The 13668-nt window shown below is 48.8% G+C and overlaps 1 protein-coding gene across 1 annotated transcript in view; it reads right to left on the bottom strand.

Annotated features, from left to right (window-relative positions):
- Positions 1-3312: 3312 nt before the first annotated feature.
- card9 (caspase recruitment domain family, member 9) overlaps positions 3313-13668 on the bottom strand; it is a 200761-nt gene continuing 190405 nt past the window's right edge. The window contains exons 8-14 of the mRNA XM_056278109.1: positions 11610-11735; positions 11339-11527; positions 9830-9878; positions 7982-8106; positions 5104-5168; positions 4593-4695; positions 3313-3637 (exon numbers count right to left, since the gene is read on the bottom strand). Of these exons, the coding sequence (XP_056134084.1) occupies positions 4596-4695; positions 5104-5168; positions 7982-8106; positions 9830-9878; positions 11339-11527; positions 11610-11735 (654 nt within the window). The 3' untranslated portion in view covers positions 3313-3637; positions 4593-4595. The remainder of the gene's footprint in view (positions 3638-4592; positions 4696-5103; positions 5169-7981; positions 8107-9829; positions 9879-11338; positions 11528-11609; positions 11736-13668) is intronic.

Raw genomic sequence — 13668 nt, 5'->3', positions numbered from 1 at the left:
ACATAAGACAAAGTTTTGGTCTGTGTATGTGGTAATAATTTACTGTAAGACATATATACATAAGACAGAGTTTTGGTCTGTGTATGTGGTAATAATTTACTGTAAGACATATATACATAAGACAGAGTTTTGGTCTGTGTATGTGATAATAATTTACTGTAAGACATATATACATAAGACAGAGTTTTGGTCTGTGTATGTGATAATAATTTATTGTAAGACATATATACATAAGACAGAGTTTTGGTCTGTGTATGTGTTAATAATTTACTGTAAGACATATATACATAAGTCAGAGTTTTGGTCTCTGTATGTGGTAATAATTTACTGTAAGACATATATACATAAGACAGAGTTTTGGTCTGTGTTTGTGATAATAATTTACTGTAAGACATATATACATAAGACAGAGTTTTGGTCTGTGTATGTGGTAATCATTTACTGTAAGACATATATACATAAGACAGAGTTTTGGTCTCTGTCTGTGGTAATCATTTACTGTAAGACATACTATATACATGTTAATAATTTAATTGAAGACCTAGGAAAGAGGGAAGTCCTTCCTTCCCCTCCTTAGTTCACTTCAAGTGACACACTGGTGAGGAAACTGGGTTTGTTGTCCAGCCCTTCAACCCGGGACAGAAGGTCCGATCCCTCTTCCCTTGCAGGAGGACGTCGTCACTGTTCCGCATGTCCTCCATTACTGGAGAGACGTTTGCTCCCTCTCTTCCACTTCCTGGAGCACGGCAAACCTCCGGATGTCTCCGTCCATGCTGTCCAACTAAGCATTGTTTGCAGAGGAGACGTGCGACATGGTCTTAGCTGCACTTGTGTGGACCTGCTAGGGAATGGGCCGTAGGTGTTCGTGCTTTGGGACCGTCCTTATCCTGGCACCTTCTGCACAGAGTTTGCTCAACACATCCGTGCAGCTCAGAGCAGAAACAGTGTTATGTTAGAAACCCTTTCATTATTCCAGCCAAGTGTCACATTCACAAGAGTAGAGTTTTAACAGAACCTTTATTCAACACGTTTACAAGTCAAGAGCAACAACACAAAGCAACTACTCAGCACTCTACACACCCCAGGGCCCAACAAACTGCTGAACCTCCCCGCTTTTTATTTTTTGTTCTGTTTTTGATTCCTTTACCTCATAACCCCTGGCATACACACACCGTGTTGGTTGGTTGATGTTATTTAATCTTGCAATTTATGAATATAATAATAATAATAATAATAATTAGTTAACCGACCGATTGTGGAACCCCGGATCCAGCAGGAACAATGTGGATTCCGTCCTGGCCGTGGAGCAACGGACCAACTCTTTACCCTTGTGGAAGTGCTGAGGGGGGCATGGGAGTTTGACCAGCCAGTCTACATGTGTTTGGGGACTTGGAGAAGGCTTACGACCATGTACCCCAGGGTACTCTGTGAGGGGGGGGTACTGTAGGAGTATAGGGCACCAGGGCAGTTGCTACAAGCCATCCGGTCCTTGTATAACCAAAGTGAGAGCTGTGTCCGCATTCTTGGCACAAAGTCAAACACGTTCTCGGTGGGTGTTGGACTCCACCAAGGTTGTCCCTTGTCTCTGATTCTGTTTGTGATATTCATGGACAGGATCTCAAGGAGCAGCCAAGGTGAGAAGTGTGTCCGTTTTGGGAACCTCGGAATTGCATCTCTGCTCTTTGCAGATGATGTGGTTTTGTTGGCTTCATCAGAACGTGACCTCCAGCACGCACTGGGGTGGTGTGCAGCTGAGTGTGAAATGGCCGGGATGAGACTCAGCACCTCCAAGTCTGAGGCCATGGTTCTCTACCGGAAAATGGTGGATTGCTCCCTCCGGGTTGGGGATGAGTTGTTGCCTCAAGTGAAGGAGTTCAAGTATCTCGGGGTCTTGTTCATGAGTGAGGGTAGGATGAAGCGGGAGATTGACAGGTGGATTGGTGCAGCATCAGCAGTAATGTGGACGTTATATCGGACCGTTGTGGTGAAGAGGGAGCTGAGCCGGAAGGCAAAGCTCTCAGTTTACCAGACAGTCTTCGTTCCAACCCTCACCTATGGTCATGATCTCACCGAAAGGGTGAGATCGTGGATACAAGCAGCTGAAATGAGTTTCCTCCATAGGGGGTCTGGGCTCAGCCTTACAGATAGGGTGAGGAGCTCAGACATCCGGAGGGAGCTGGGAGTAGAGCCGCTGCTCCTTTGCATCTAAAGGACCCAGTTGAGATGTTTGGGCATCTGATTAGGATGCCTCCTGGGCACCTTCCTTTGGAGGTTTTCCGGGCACATCCAACTGGACGGAGACCCCAGGGTAGACCCAGAACTTGCTGGAGGGACTACATGTCCAATGTGGCCTGGGAACGCCTTGGGGTCCCCCAGGAGGAGCTGGAGGGCGTTGCTGGGGGGAGGGACGTCTGGAGTGCCCTACTTAGCTTGCTGCCGCCGCGCCCCGACCCCGGAGAAGCGGCTGAAGATGAATGAATTTGTTAAAAAAAAACTCACAACCATGACTTCCGGTTTGCCGGCTGCCACTTTCAGATTCCATCAGAGTGCAGAAGAGTCAGTCCTGCACAGTCCATGTCAACCACGTGTGGGTATGAAGGGCGTTGTGTTGAACAAACCTGCAGAACTGACTTATTCATCCTGCCTCATGTGTTGTACTGTGTACTTGTTATAATATTATGTACTTCTTATAACATTTGTTATATTATATACTTATGACATCACACTCCTAAACTGGGAATTGAGTCTGCCAATGGAACTGACACTTCAGCAGTACTTTTAAGGAAAACACAATTTTAAATGGCGCTTGTAAATCACACAACTCTGAGTGTTTGTACACTTCCGCTTCCATAGTGAGTGGCTGTACAGGCTGCCGCGTAGGGCCACTTAGATGAAGTGGCCTACATGTGAGCAGCTGAGGAGGCTGGAGGTGCTGCGGCAGGTGGTAGGACACAGTCAGAACAGGTGGAGCTGGAGGTGCTGCGGCAGGTGGTAGGACACAGTCAGAACAGGTGGAGCTGGATGTGCTGCGGCAGGTGGTAGGACACAGTAAGAACAGGTGGAGCTGGATGTGCTGCGGCAGGTGGTAGGAGAGAGTCAGAACAGGTGGAGCTGGACGTGCTGCGGCAGGTGGTAGGACACAGTAAGAACAGGTGGAGCTGGATGTGCTGCGGCAGGTGGTAGGAGAGAGTCAGAACAGGTGGAGCTGGACGTGCTGCGGCAGGTGGTAGGACACAGTAAGAACAGGTGGAGCTGGAGGTGCTGCGGCAGGTGGTAGGACACAGTCAGAACAGGTGGAGCTGGACGTGCTGCGGCAGGTGGTAGGAGAGAGTCAGAACAGGTGGAGCTGGACGTGCTGCGGCAGGTGGTAGGAGAGAGTCAGAACAGGTGGAGCTGGACATGCTGTAGCAGGTGGTAGGACACAGTCAGAACAGGTGGAGCTGGAGATGCTGCGGCAGGTGGTAGGACACAGTCAGAACAGGTGGAGCTGGAGGTGCTGCGGCAGGTGGTAGGACACAGTCAGAACAGGTGGAGCTGGACGTGCTGCAGCAGGTGGTAGGAGAGAGTCAGAACAGGTGGAGCTGGACGTGCTGCAGCAGGGTGTAGGAGACAGTCAGGACAGGTGGAGCTGGACGTGCTGCAGCAGGGTGTAGGAGACAGTTAGGACAGGTGCAGCTGACGGGCCTCGCTATGTCTCATGAACCCATTTCAAAAGAAAGTAAAAAATAAAATGAATGTAAGCACCACCCAACACCACACCACACCACACCACCCCATGTCACACCACACCACCCCACCCAACACCACACCACGTCACACGACCACACACCACACCACACCACACCACATCATATCACACCACACCACTTCACACCACACCACATCACATCACACCACACCACATCACACCACACCACATCACATCACACCACACCATGTCACACCACACCACCCCACCCAACACCACACCACGTCACACGACCACACACCACACCACACCACACCACACCACATCATATCACACCACATCACATCACACCACATCACATCACACCACATCACACCACACCATACCACACCACACCACACCACACCACACCACATCACACCACACCACACCACACCACACCACACCACATCACACCACACCACATCACACCACACCACACCACACCACATCACATCACACCACATCACGCCACACCACGCCACATCACACCAAATCACACCACACCACACCACATCACATCACACCACGCCACGCCACATCACACCACACCACATCACACCACACCACATCACACCACACCACACCACACCACATCCCACCACGCCACACCACATCACACCACATCACACCACACCACATCACACCACGCCACACCACACCACACCACATCCCACCACATCACACCACACCACATCCCACCACATCCCACCACGCCACACCACACCACCTTACGCCATGCCGTGTGTGTGCACAAGTAAAAGTGGCAAGTAAAAGTAAGTGTGTGTGTGTGTGTGTGTCAGTGTGTGTTCTGTTTGTGTGTGTGTTTGTCCAATTCCCCCCAACTTCCTGAAGACTTCTTCACCTGTCATATTCCATCGGAGTCTGTGATGTCACTTCCACTGCTGTCATCAAGGTTACAGTGACCATGCTCCTTACCGATGAACTTTGACCTGAGGGCTCGTTTCCTGTTGTAATGGAAACAGGGGGCTGAGTTACTTTTTTTAACTCAAATTTTTCCCCTTTTTCTCCCCAATTGTATCCGGCCAGTTACCCCGCTTTCTCTTTTTGAGCCGTCCCGGTCGCTGCTCCTCCCACTCACTGCCGATCCGGGGAGCGCCCCGACCGACCAGAGGGGGCGCTAGTGCAGCGACCAGGACAAATACCCACATCAGACTTCCCACCCGCAGACATGGCCAATTGTGTCTGTAGGGGCGCCCGACCAAGCCGGAGGTAACCCGGGGATTCGACCCGGCGATCCCCGTGTCGGTAGGCAACGGAATAGACCGCTACTCCACCCGGACACCCCGGGGGGCAGAGTTACTGGTGTGTCGCTGTTACATGGCGTGCCAATCAGATAAAGTGACCACGCCCACCTGCGATACAGGAAGTTTGGTCTATTTCTGGTCCAGGCTTGGTGACAGTCTGACACCTCAGCTTCCTGACAGACACACAGACAGAGGAGGAATAGCAAAGAAAGACGATTAAGAGACAGTATACTTCAGTGATGGTGCAGAGTCACAGTACTGAATATTCATGAGCACATCTGACCAATCAGATTATCTCATATCTCCATGGAAACTACGCATACCTGTTATTGTTTAACATCAATAGACAATAGTGTGTGTGTGTGTGTGTGTGTGTGTGTGTCTGGGGGGGGGGCTCTTGTTTAGTCAAGTGGCAACCTCTGGGTCTGAAAAGAGAAGCCAGTGTGTTAGTAACTTAACCTGCATTCTTTGTAATGGCCAACAGGGGGCAGAAAGCATCCTGGCTACATACACGCGTGTTAAAATGCCCAACTTTAGATGAGAAATACAGATATTCACAGCCTGTTACCAAAAACAGTTTATGTCTTTACAGCTAGTTTCCACCACCGACATCACTGAACGGGAGGTGAACTTTCATATAAAAGTCATTCGTTTAATTTTGATTGAGGTTATGCACAATTAGGAGGGGCGTGACTGGAATGACTGACAAGCCAGACAGGTACCATCCAGACTTGGTCAAAATGCATATCCATGGCACTGTGTATATTTAAATAGCTGTTAACTTGTTTTTGGGTGTTGCCCAGTCGATAATATAGCCATGTAAAATCTATTTTTGTTAGCTTATGTCTTAGTTACACTGGTACACTGTTCATGTGGAGCAGCCATGTTGACCTGGCGTGCCACGTACAGCCGGTCTTAGTTACACTGGTACACTGTTCATGTGGAGCAGCCATGTTGAGCTGGCGTGCCAGGTACAGCCGGTCTTAGTTACACTGGTACACTGTTCATGTGGAGCAGCCATGTTGACCTGGCGTGCCAGGTACAGCCGGTCTTAGTTACACTGGTACACTGTTCATGTGGAGCAGCCATGTTGACCTGGCGTGCCAGGTACAGCCAGTCTTAGTTACACTGGTACACTGTTCATGTGGAGCAGCCATGTTGACCTGGCGTGCCAGGTACAGCTGGTCTTAGTTACACTGGCACACTGTTCATGTGGAGCAGCCATGTTGAGCTGGCGTGCCAGGTACAGTCGGTCTTAGTTACACTGGTACACTGTTCATGTGGAGCAGCCATGTTGACCTGGCGTGCCAGGTACAGCCGGTCTTAGTTACACTGGTATACTGTTCATGTGGAGCAGCCATGTTGAGCTGGCGTGCCAGGTACAGTCGGTCTTAGTTACACTGGTACACTGTTCATGTGGAGCAGCCATGTTGAGCTGGCGTGCCAGGTACAGTCGGTCTTAGTTACACTGGTATACTGTTCATGTGGAGCAGCCATGTTGAGCTGGCGTGCCAGGTACAGTCGGTCTTAGTTACACTGGTACACTGTTCATGTGGAGCAGCCATGTTGACCTGGCGTGCCAGGTACAGTCGGTCTTAGTTACACTGGTGCACTGTTCATGTGGAGCAGCCATGTTGACCTGGCATGCCAGGTACAGTCGGTCTTAGTTACACTGGTACACTGTTCATGTGGAGCAGCCATGTTGAGCTGGCGTGCCAGGTACAGCCGGTCTTAGTTACACTGGTACACTGTTCATGTGGAGCAGCCATGTTGACCTGGCGTGCCACGTACAGCCGGTCTTAGTTACACTGGTACACTGTTCATGTGGAGCAGCCATGTTGAGCTGGCGTGCCAGGTACAGCCGGTCTTAGTTAAACTGGTACACTGTTCATGTGGAGCAGCCATGTTGAGCTGGCGTGCCAGGTACAGCCGGTCTTAGTTACACGGTACACTGTTCATGTGGAGCAGCCATGTTGAGCTGGCGTGCCAGGTACAACCGGTCTTAGTTACACTGGTACACTGTTCATGTGGAGCAGCCATGTTGAGCTGGCGTGCCAGGTACAGCCGGTCTTAGTTACACTGGTACACTGTTCATGTGGAGCAGCCATGTTGAGCTGGCGTGCCAGGTACAGTCGGTCTTAGTTACACTGGTACACTGTTCATGTGGAGCAGCCATGTTGAGCTGGCGTGCCAGGTACAGCTGGTCTTAGTTACACTGGCACACTGTTCATGTGGAGCAGCCATGTTGAGCTGGCGTGCCAGGTACAGCCGGTCTTAGTTAAACTGGTACACTGTTCATGTGGAGCAGCCATGTTGAGCTGGCGTGCCAGGTACAGCCGGTCTTAGTTACACGGTACACTGTTCATGTGGAGCAGCCATGTTGAGCTGGCGTGCCAGGTACAACCGGTCTTAGTTACACTGGTACACTGTTCATGTGGAGCAGCCATGTTGAGCTGGCGTGCCAGGTACAGCTGGTCTTAGTTACACTGGTACACTGTTCATGTGGAGCAGCCATGTTGAGCTGGCGTGCCAGGTACAGTCGGTCTTAGTTACACTGGTACACTGTTCACGTGGAGCAGCCATGTTGACCTGGCGTGCCAGGTACAGTCGGTCTTAGTTACACTGGTACACTGTTCATGTGGAGCAGCCATGTTGACCTGGCGTGCCACGTACAGCCGGTCTTAGTTACACTGGTACACTGTGCATGTGGAGCAGCCATGTTGAGCTGGCGTGCCAGGTACAGCCGGTCTTAGTTACACTGGTACACTGTTCATGTGGAGCAGCCATGTTGAGCTGGCGTGCCAGGTACAGCTGGTCTTAGTTACACTGTTAAACTGTTCATGTGGAGCAGCTATGCTGACCTGGCGTGCCAGGTACAGTCGGATACAGGTACAGTCTGTGTCACTGCCCAACCGGATCAGGCAATGGCTGGTGTTGATAGCTACATCCATAATTTATAGTCTGTGTTTAGCCAACAGAATATTACCCATGGTGCAGCAGTGCTGGGCCTCTCTCTTGACTCTCTGCTGCCCCCTAGAGCGGGGTGGTGGTGTTGGAGATTTGACGCCTCGTTTTCTCCTGACGTAGCACTGAGCCCATCCTCACTGCTGCCTGAGACACAGAACAGAACAGAAAAGGATAGAGTAGAGCAGAACAGAACCAAATAGAAGACAAAGCAGAACAGAGTAGAACCAAATACAACAGAATATACTAGAATACAACAGGAAAGAATGGAATAGAACAGAACCAAATGGAAGAAAACAGGACAGAACATCATAAAAAAAACAAAAAACAGAACAGAATACATCCAAACAAAACAGAATAGATCAGAACAAAACAAAAGGGAGTAGAACAAAAAAGAACAGAACCAAAAAGAACCAAACAGATAGAATAGAAAAGAGAATAGAATGAAAATAAATAACAGAACCCAATAGAATAAAAAATAAAAATGACAGAACAGAAGTGAGCCCAGCATGATCTAACGTGTCCAACAGAACAGCAGAACAAACCGGGTCTCCGACTGTCCCATAAAATAAAAAGTGTGTGTGAAGTAAAACCCGGGTTGTGTGTGGAACTTATCAGAGATGCTCCTCTGTAGTCCTGCCTCACAGGACTTCCATGTGTCGTGGAGGGCCCACACCTGGCAGGTCTTCCTTCCATGTGTCATGGAGGGCCCACTCCTGGCAGGTCTTCCTTCCATGTGTCATGGAGGGCCCACTCCTGGCAGGTCTTCCTTCCATGCGTCATGGAGGGCCCACTCCTGGCAGGTCTTCCTTCCATGCGTCGTGGAGGGCCCACTCCTGGCAGGTCTTCCTTCCATGTGTCGTGGAGGGCTGACCCCTGGCAGGTCTTCCTTCCATGTGTCGTGGAGGGCCCACTCCTGGCAGGTCTTCCTTCCATGTGTCGTGGAAGGGCTCACTCCTGGCAGGTCTTCCTTCCATGTGTCATGGAGGGCCCACTCCTGGCAGGTCTTCCTTCCATGTGTCATGGAGGGCCCACTCCTGGCAGGTCTTCCTTCCATGTGTCATGGAGGGCCCACTCCTGGCAGGTCTTCCTTCCATGTGTCATGGAGGGCCCACTCCTGGCAGGTCTTCCTTCCATGTGTCATGGAGGGCCCACTCCTGGCAGGTCTTCCTTCCATGTGTCATGGAGGGCCCACTCCTGGCAGGTCTTCCTTCCATGTGTCATGGAGGGCCCACTCCTGGCAGGTCTTCCTTCCATGTGTCATGGAGGGCCCACACCTGGCAGGTCTTCCTTCCATGTGTCATGGAGGGCCCACTCCTGGCAGGTCTTCCTTCCATGTGTCATGGAGGGCCCACTCCTGGCAGGTCTTCCTTCCATGTGTCATGGAGGGCCCACTCCTTGCAGGTTTTCCTTCCATGCGTCGTGGAGGGCTGACCCCTGGCAGTTCTTCCTTCCATGTGTCATGGAGGGCCCACTCCTGGCAGGTCTTCCTTCCATGTGTCATGGAGGACCCACTCCTGGCAGGTCTTCCTTCCATGTGTCATGGAGGGCTGACACCTGGCAGGTCTTCCTTCCATGCGTCGTGGAGGGCTGACCCCTGGCAGGTCTTCCTTCCATGCGTCGTGGAGGGCTGACCCCTGGCAGGTCTTCCTTCCATGTGTCATGGAGGGCTGACCCCTGGCAGTTCTTCCTTCCATGACACATGGAGGTCTGGTAGAAAGCAGCCTGCTGGGTAGATGTTAAAACTGTGTGATAATAGATGAAATATGGAGATGGAAGGAAACCCTCCTTCTCTACACTATGAAGCACGGCATGTACAACATACCTACACTTCCTCCTCCATCTAGCAGCTGTGGTGTTGACCTCTGACCTTTAGCAGTGCTCTGTGCCGCATCCTCTCCTTCACTGGTTCTCTTGCTCTGAGGACAAGTCACATTGCCGTCATCTTCGTGAAAGAGTTCATGTACACCTGTCTATGTCTGCACTCACACTACCTCAGACACTGCTGCTCTGACTTCTACCGCAAACCTGACCCAGATCACGTCTTCTGAACCAGTGTGGACACGGAACCACATGAGAGCATCTACCAGTTCCATTCTGAGACGTGGTCATATGTGGTCTAGGATCATATGTGGTCGAGAATCATATGTGGTCTGAGATCATATGTGGTCTAGGATCATATGTGGTCTGAGATCATATGTGGTCTAGGATCATATGTGGTCTGAGATCATATGTGGTCTAAGATCATATGTGGTCTAGGATCATATGTGGTCTAAGATCATATGTGGTCTAGGATCATATGTGGTCTAAGATCATATGGGGTCTAGGATCATATGTGGTCTAAGATCATATGTGGTCTAAGATCATATGTGGTCTAGGATCATATGTGGTCTGAGATCATATGTGGTCTAGGATCATATGTGGTCTAGGATCATATGTGGTCTGAGATCATATGTGGTCTAGGATCATATGTGGTCTGAGATCATATGTGGTCTAAGATCATATGTGGTCTAAGATCATATGTGGTCTAAGATCATATGTGGTCTAAGATCATATGTGGTCTAGGATCATATGTGGCTTAAGATCATATGTGGTCTAAGATCATATGTGGCCTAAGATCATATGTGGTCTAAGATCATATGTGGTCTAGGATCATATGTGGTCTAAGATAATATGTGGTCTAAGATCATATGTGGTCTAGGATCATAGGTGGTCTAAGATCATATGTGATCTAAGATCATATGTGGTCTAGGATCATATGTGGTCTAAGATCATATGTGGTCTAAGATCATATGTGGTCTAGGATCATATGTGGCTTAAGATCATATGTGGTCTAGGATCATATGTGGCCTAAGATCATATGTGGTCTAAGATCATATGTGGTCTAGGATCATATGTGGTCTAAGATCATATGTGTTCTAAGATGATATGTGGCCTAAGATCATATGTAGTTTAAGGTCATACGTGGTCTAAGATCAGGTCTTTATGTGGTGTGAGTTCAGGTGAGTCTGAGTGGTGAAATCCGGGTGGATGTGGGTTTTGTGTGTCTCTGTGGCACAGAAAACTCCTCATCGCTGTGTGCTGAAGTACCATGGCTTGACCAGAGAAGACAATATGGAAGTCAGTGGTTTAAACTCTATTTGGAGAGATTTCTCTTTTCACACTAAACTCGAGGACCCGTCACCATCAGTCAGAGTTTAAATAAAGTGTTGGAGGAATGTGTGAGCACCAGCACCCGGTGTGATCTGCTGTCGGAACATGTGAGGTGTTCCAGGATGGAGGTCTGTTGAGATCACAGCCACTTTACATGGTGTGTGTGTGTGTGTGTGTGTGTGTGTGTGTGTGTGTGTGTGTGTGTGTGTGTGTGTGTGTGTGTGACCTGCTGTGAGCTGCAGCTCATCTTGCGGAGGCGAGTCTGGAGCTGAAGCACCTCCTCCTGGGATCTAAGGAGCAGCAGCTGCAGCCTATCACATCTCTGGGTGAGCTGTCGAACAGCCTCTCGGTACTGGTCCTTCTCCAGGAGGTACGCCCTCGACTCTGCTTGGAGCTCCGCCCTCGACGACAGCGCCTAAATCAACCCCATCCCAGTTTTCTAATCATTCCGTTTCCTGTGGTTGATTATGACCATCATTAATAATAATTATAGGAACCTTGTCTCTCTCTCGGGCCACCTCCTCCAGCTGTCGCAGGGTCTCCTTGTTGCGTTTGCGGTACATCTTGACATCTCCCCTCAGCCGGGCGCAGCTCAACTCCACTTCTTCCTTCTCCTCCTGAATCTGAGAGACAAACAGACGCTCAGAATTACCGTTAAAGTCAACTCACCTCCTCATCTCACTCCTTTTTTCCACCTCCTCTCCATTCCAACGCCTTCAGATTCTCAACAATGACGGGCTCTTCAGCTGCAGCAGCTCCCCGTGGTGCAGGAGGCACCTCTGAGCAGATAGCACCACTAGCCTGCTGGCACACATGACACACCATGCCTGGCTTGGCTGGTCTCATCAGTCACGCGGGGACGTGGTGCTTGGTTCCCTGCTGTGTGGCTCTTTCTCCAAGACAACACCTTGGCTTTTATCCAGCTTGTTACCAGCTCAACCACCTTATCACACACAGGGGGGAACTGACCTTTGACCTTTTAAGGACGAAAGAAAGGGTCATGCTCCAACTCAAAGAAGGTTGAATCAGTTCATCTGGACACGTTTATTGACAGTTTCATCAGGTACCCCACCCTTATAAACTGACTGCAGGTACCCCCACCCTTATTAACTGACTGCAGGTACCCCACCCTTATAAACTGACTGCAGGTACCCCACCCTTATAAACTGACTGCAGGTACCCCACCCTTATAAACTGACTGCAGGTATCCCACCCTTATAAACTGACTGCAGGTGTCCCACCCTTATAAACTGACTGCAGGTATCCCCACCCTTATAAACTGACTGCAGGTGTCCCCACCTTATAAACAATACAGTGGCATAACGACCCAAACCAATGACCAGGTTCATATGTAAATATGGTGTGACCATTAACTAGAGTTACAGTGGTCATGTGTACTATTCACAGAGGACTGGGGAATAGTTGCAATCACAGCATTGTAAGATGATGACAGATGTATTGTTAGCCCCCCCCCCCGTTCAGGGATGGTCATTACCCCTTAATGCTGGTTTGAACGGGGAGTCAAAGAGGCCATCTATGTAAAGAAGAGAGGGAGAGGAGGAGAGATGCTGGGTATATTGGGAGAAGGATGCTGAATATGGAGCTGCCAGGGATGAGGAGAAGAGGAAGGCCAAAGAGGAGCTTTATGGATGTGGTGAGGGAGGACATGCAGGTGGCTATAATATATAATATATATATAATATATATAATATATAATATATATACACACACACACACACACACACACACACATATATATATATATATATATATATATATATATATATATACACATAGTTTTTTCGGGAACTGTCAGTGGTGTTGCTAAAAGTGCTCAACAAATGCGGAGCGGAAAATCAGTATCAATTGATATTGATTTTCCCTACCGTTGAGTGTTTCTTTTAACAAAGTTATATATTATACATATATAAAATGTTGTTATATTATATATATAAAATAAAGTTATGTATGTATGTGTGTGTGTGTGTGTGTGTGTGTGTGTGTGTATGTGTATGTATATATATATATATATATAACTTTGTATATTATATATATGTATATTTAATATACAAAGTTATATTTATAACTTTGTATATTATATACACTATATATAATATATAGTGTATATAATACTGTGGGTATATTAGTATTGTATATTAGTATAATATATTAGTATAATCACTTGGGTATATTAGTATTATATATTAGTATATAATACTAATGCGTAATACTAATATACCCAAGTGATAGTCGGACTCCCAATCCGACCATCACTTGGGTACAAGCTGTGGCAGATGCCATCGTCTTCACTCTTGTGTTGCCATGGAACTAGATCCTCCCAGGCCAAGCAGCGTGGACCAGCGCCGCGACCTGATCACCACTTTAATCAAGGCTTTAGCGAATGGCTCCGAGAGTTTTTCAAGGAACGTGCTTTACCCCCCACCCCCCCACAACAAAGTCCATTGGCGATGCTGCGGAGCGACGGGAGCAGGGAATAATCACCCTGGAAGCTCCTAGCTCCAAAGGCACACAATTGGTGGCAAGGATCTGATGGTG

This window comes from Lampris incognitus, chromosome 1 (assembly GCF_029633865.1).
Source record: "Lampris incognitus isolate fLamInc1 chromosome 1, fLamInc1.hap2, whole genome shotgun sequence".
Classification (NCBI taxonomy): Eukaryota; Metazoa; Chordata; class Actinopteri; order Lampriformes; family Lampridae; genus Lampris; species Lampris incognitus.
This window is presented reverse-complemented; position numbering and strand designations above follow the sequence as displayed.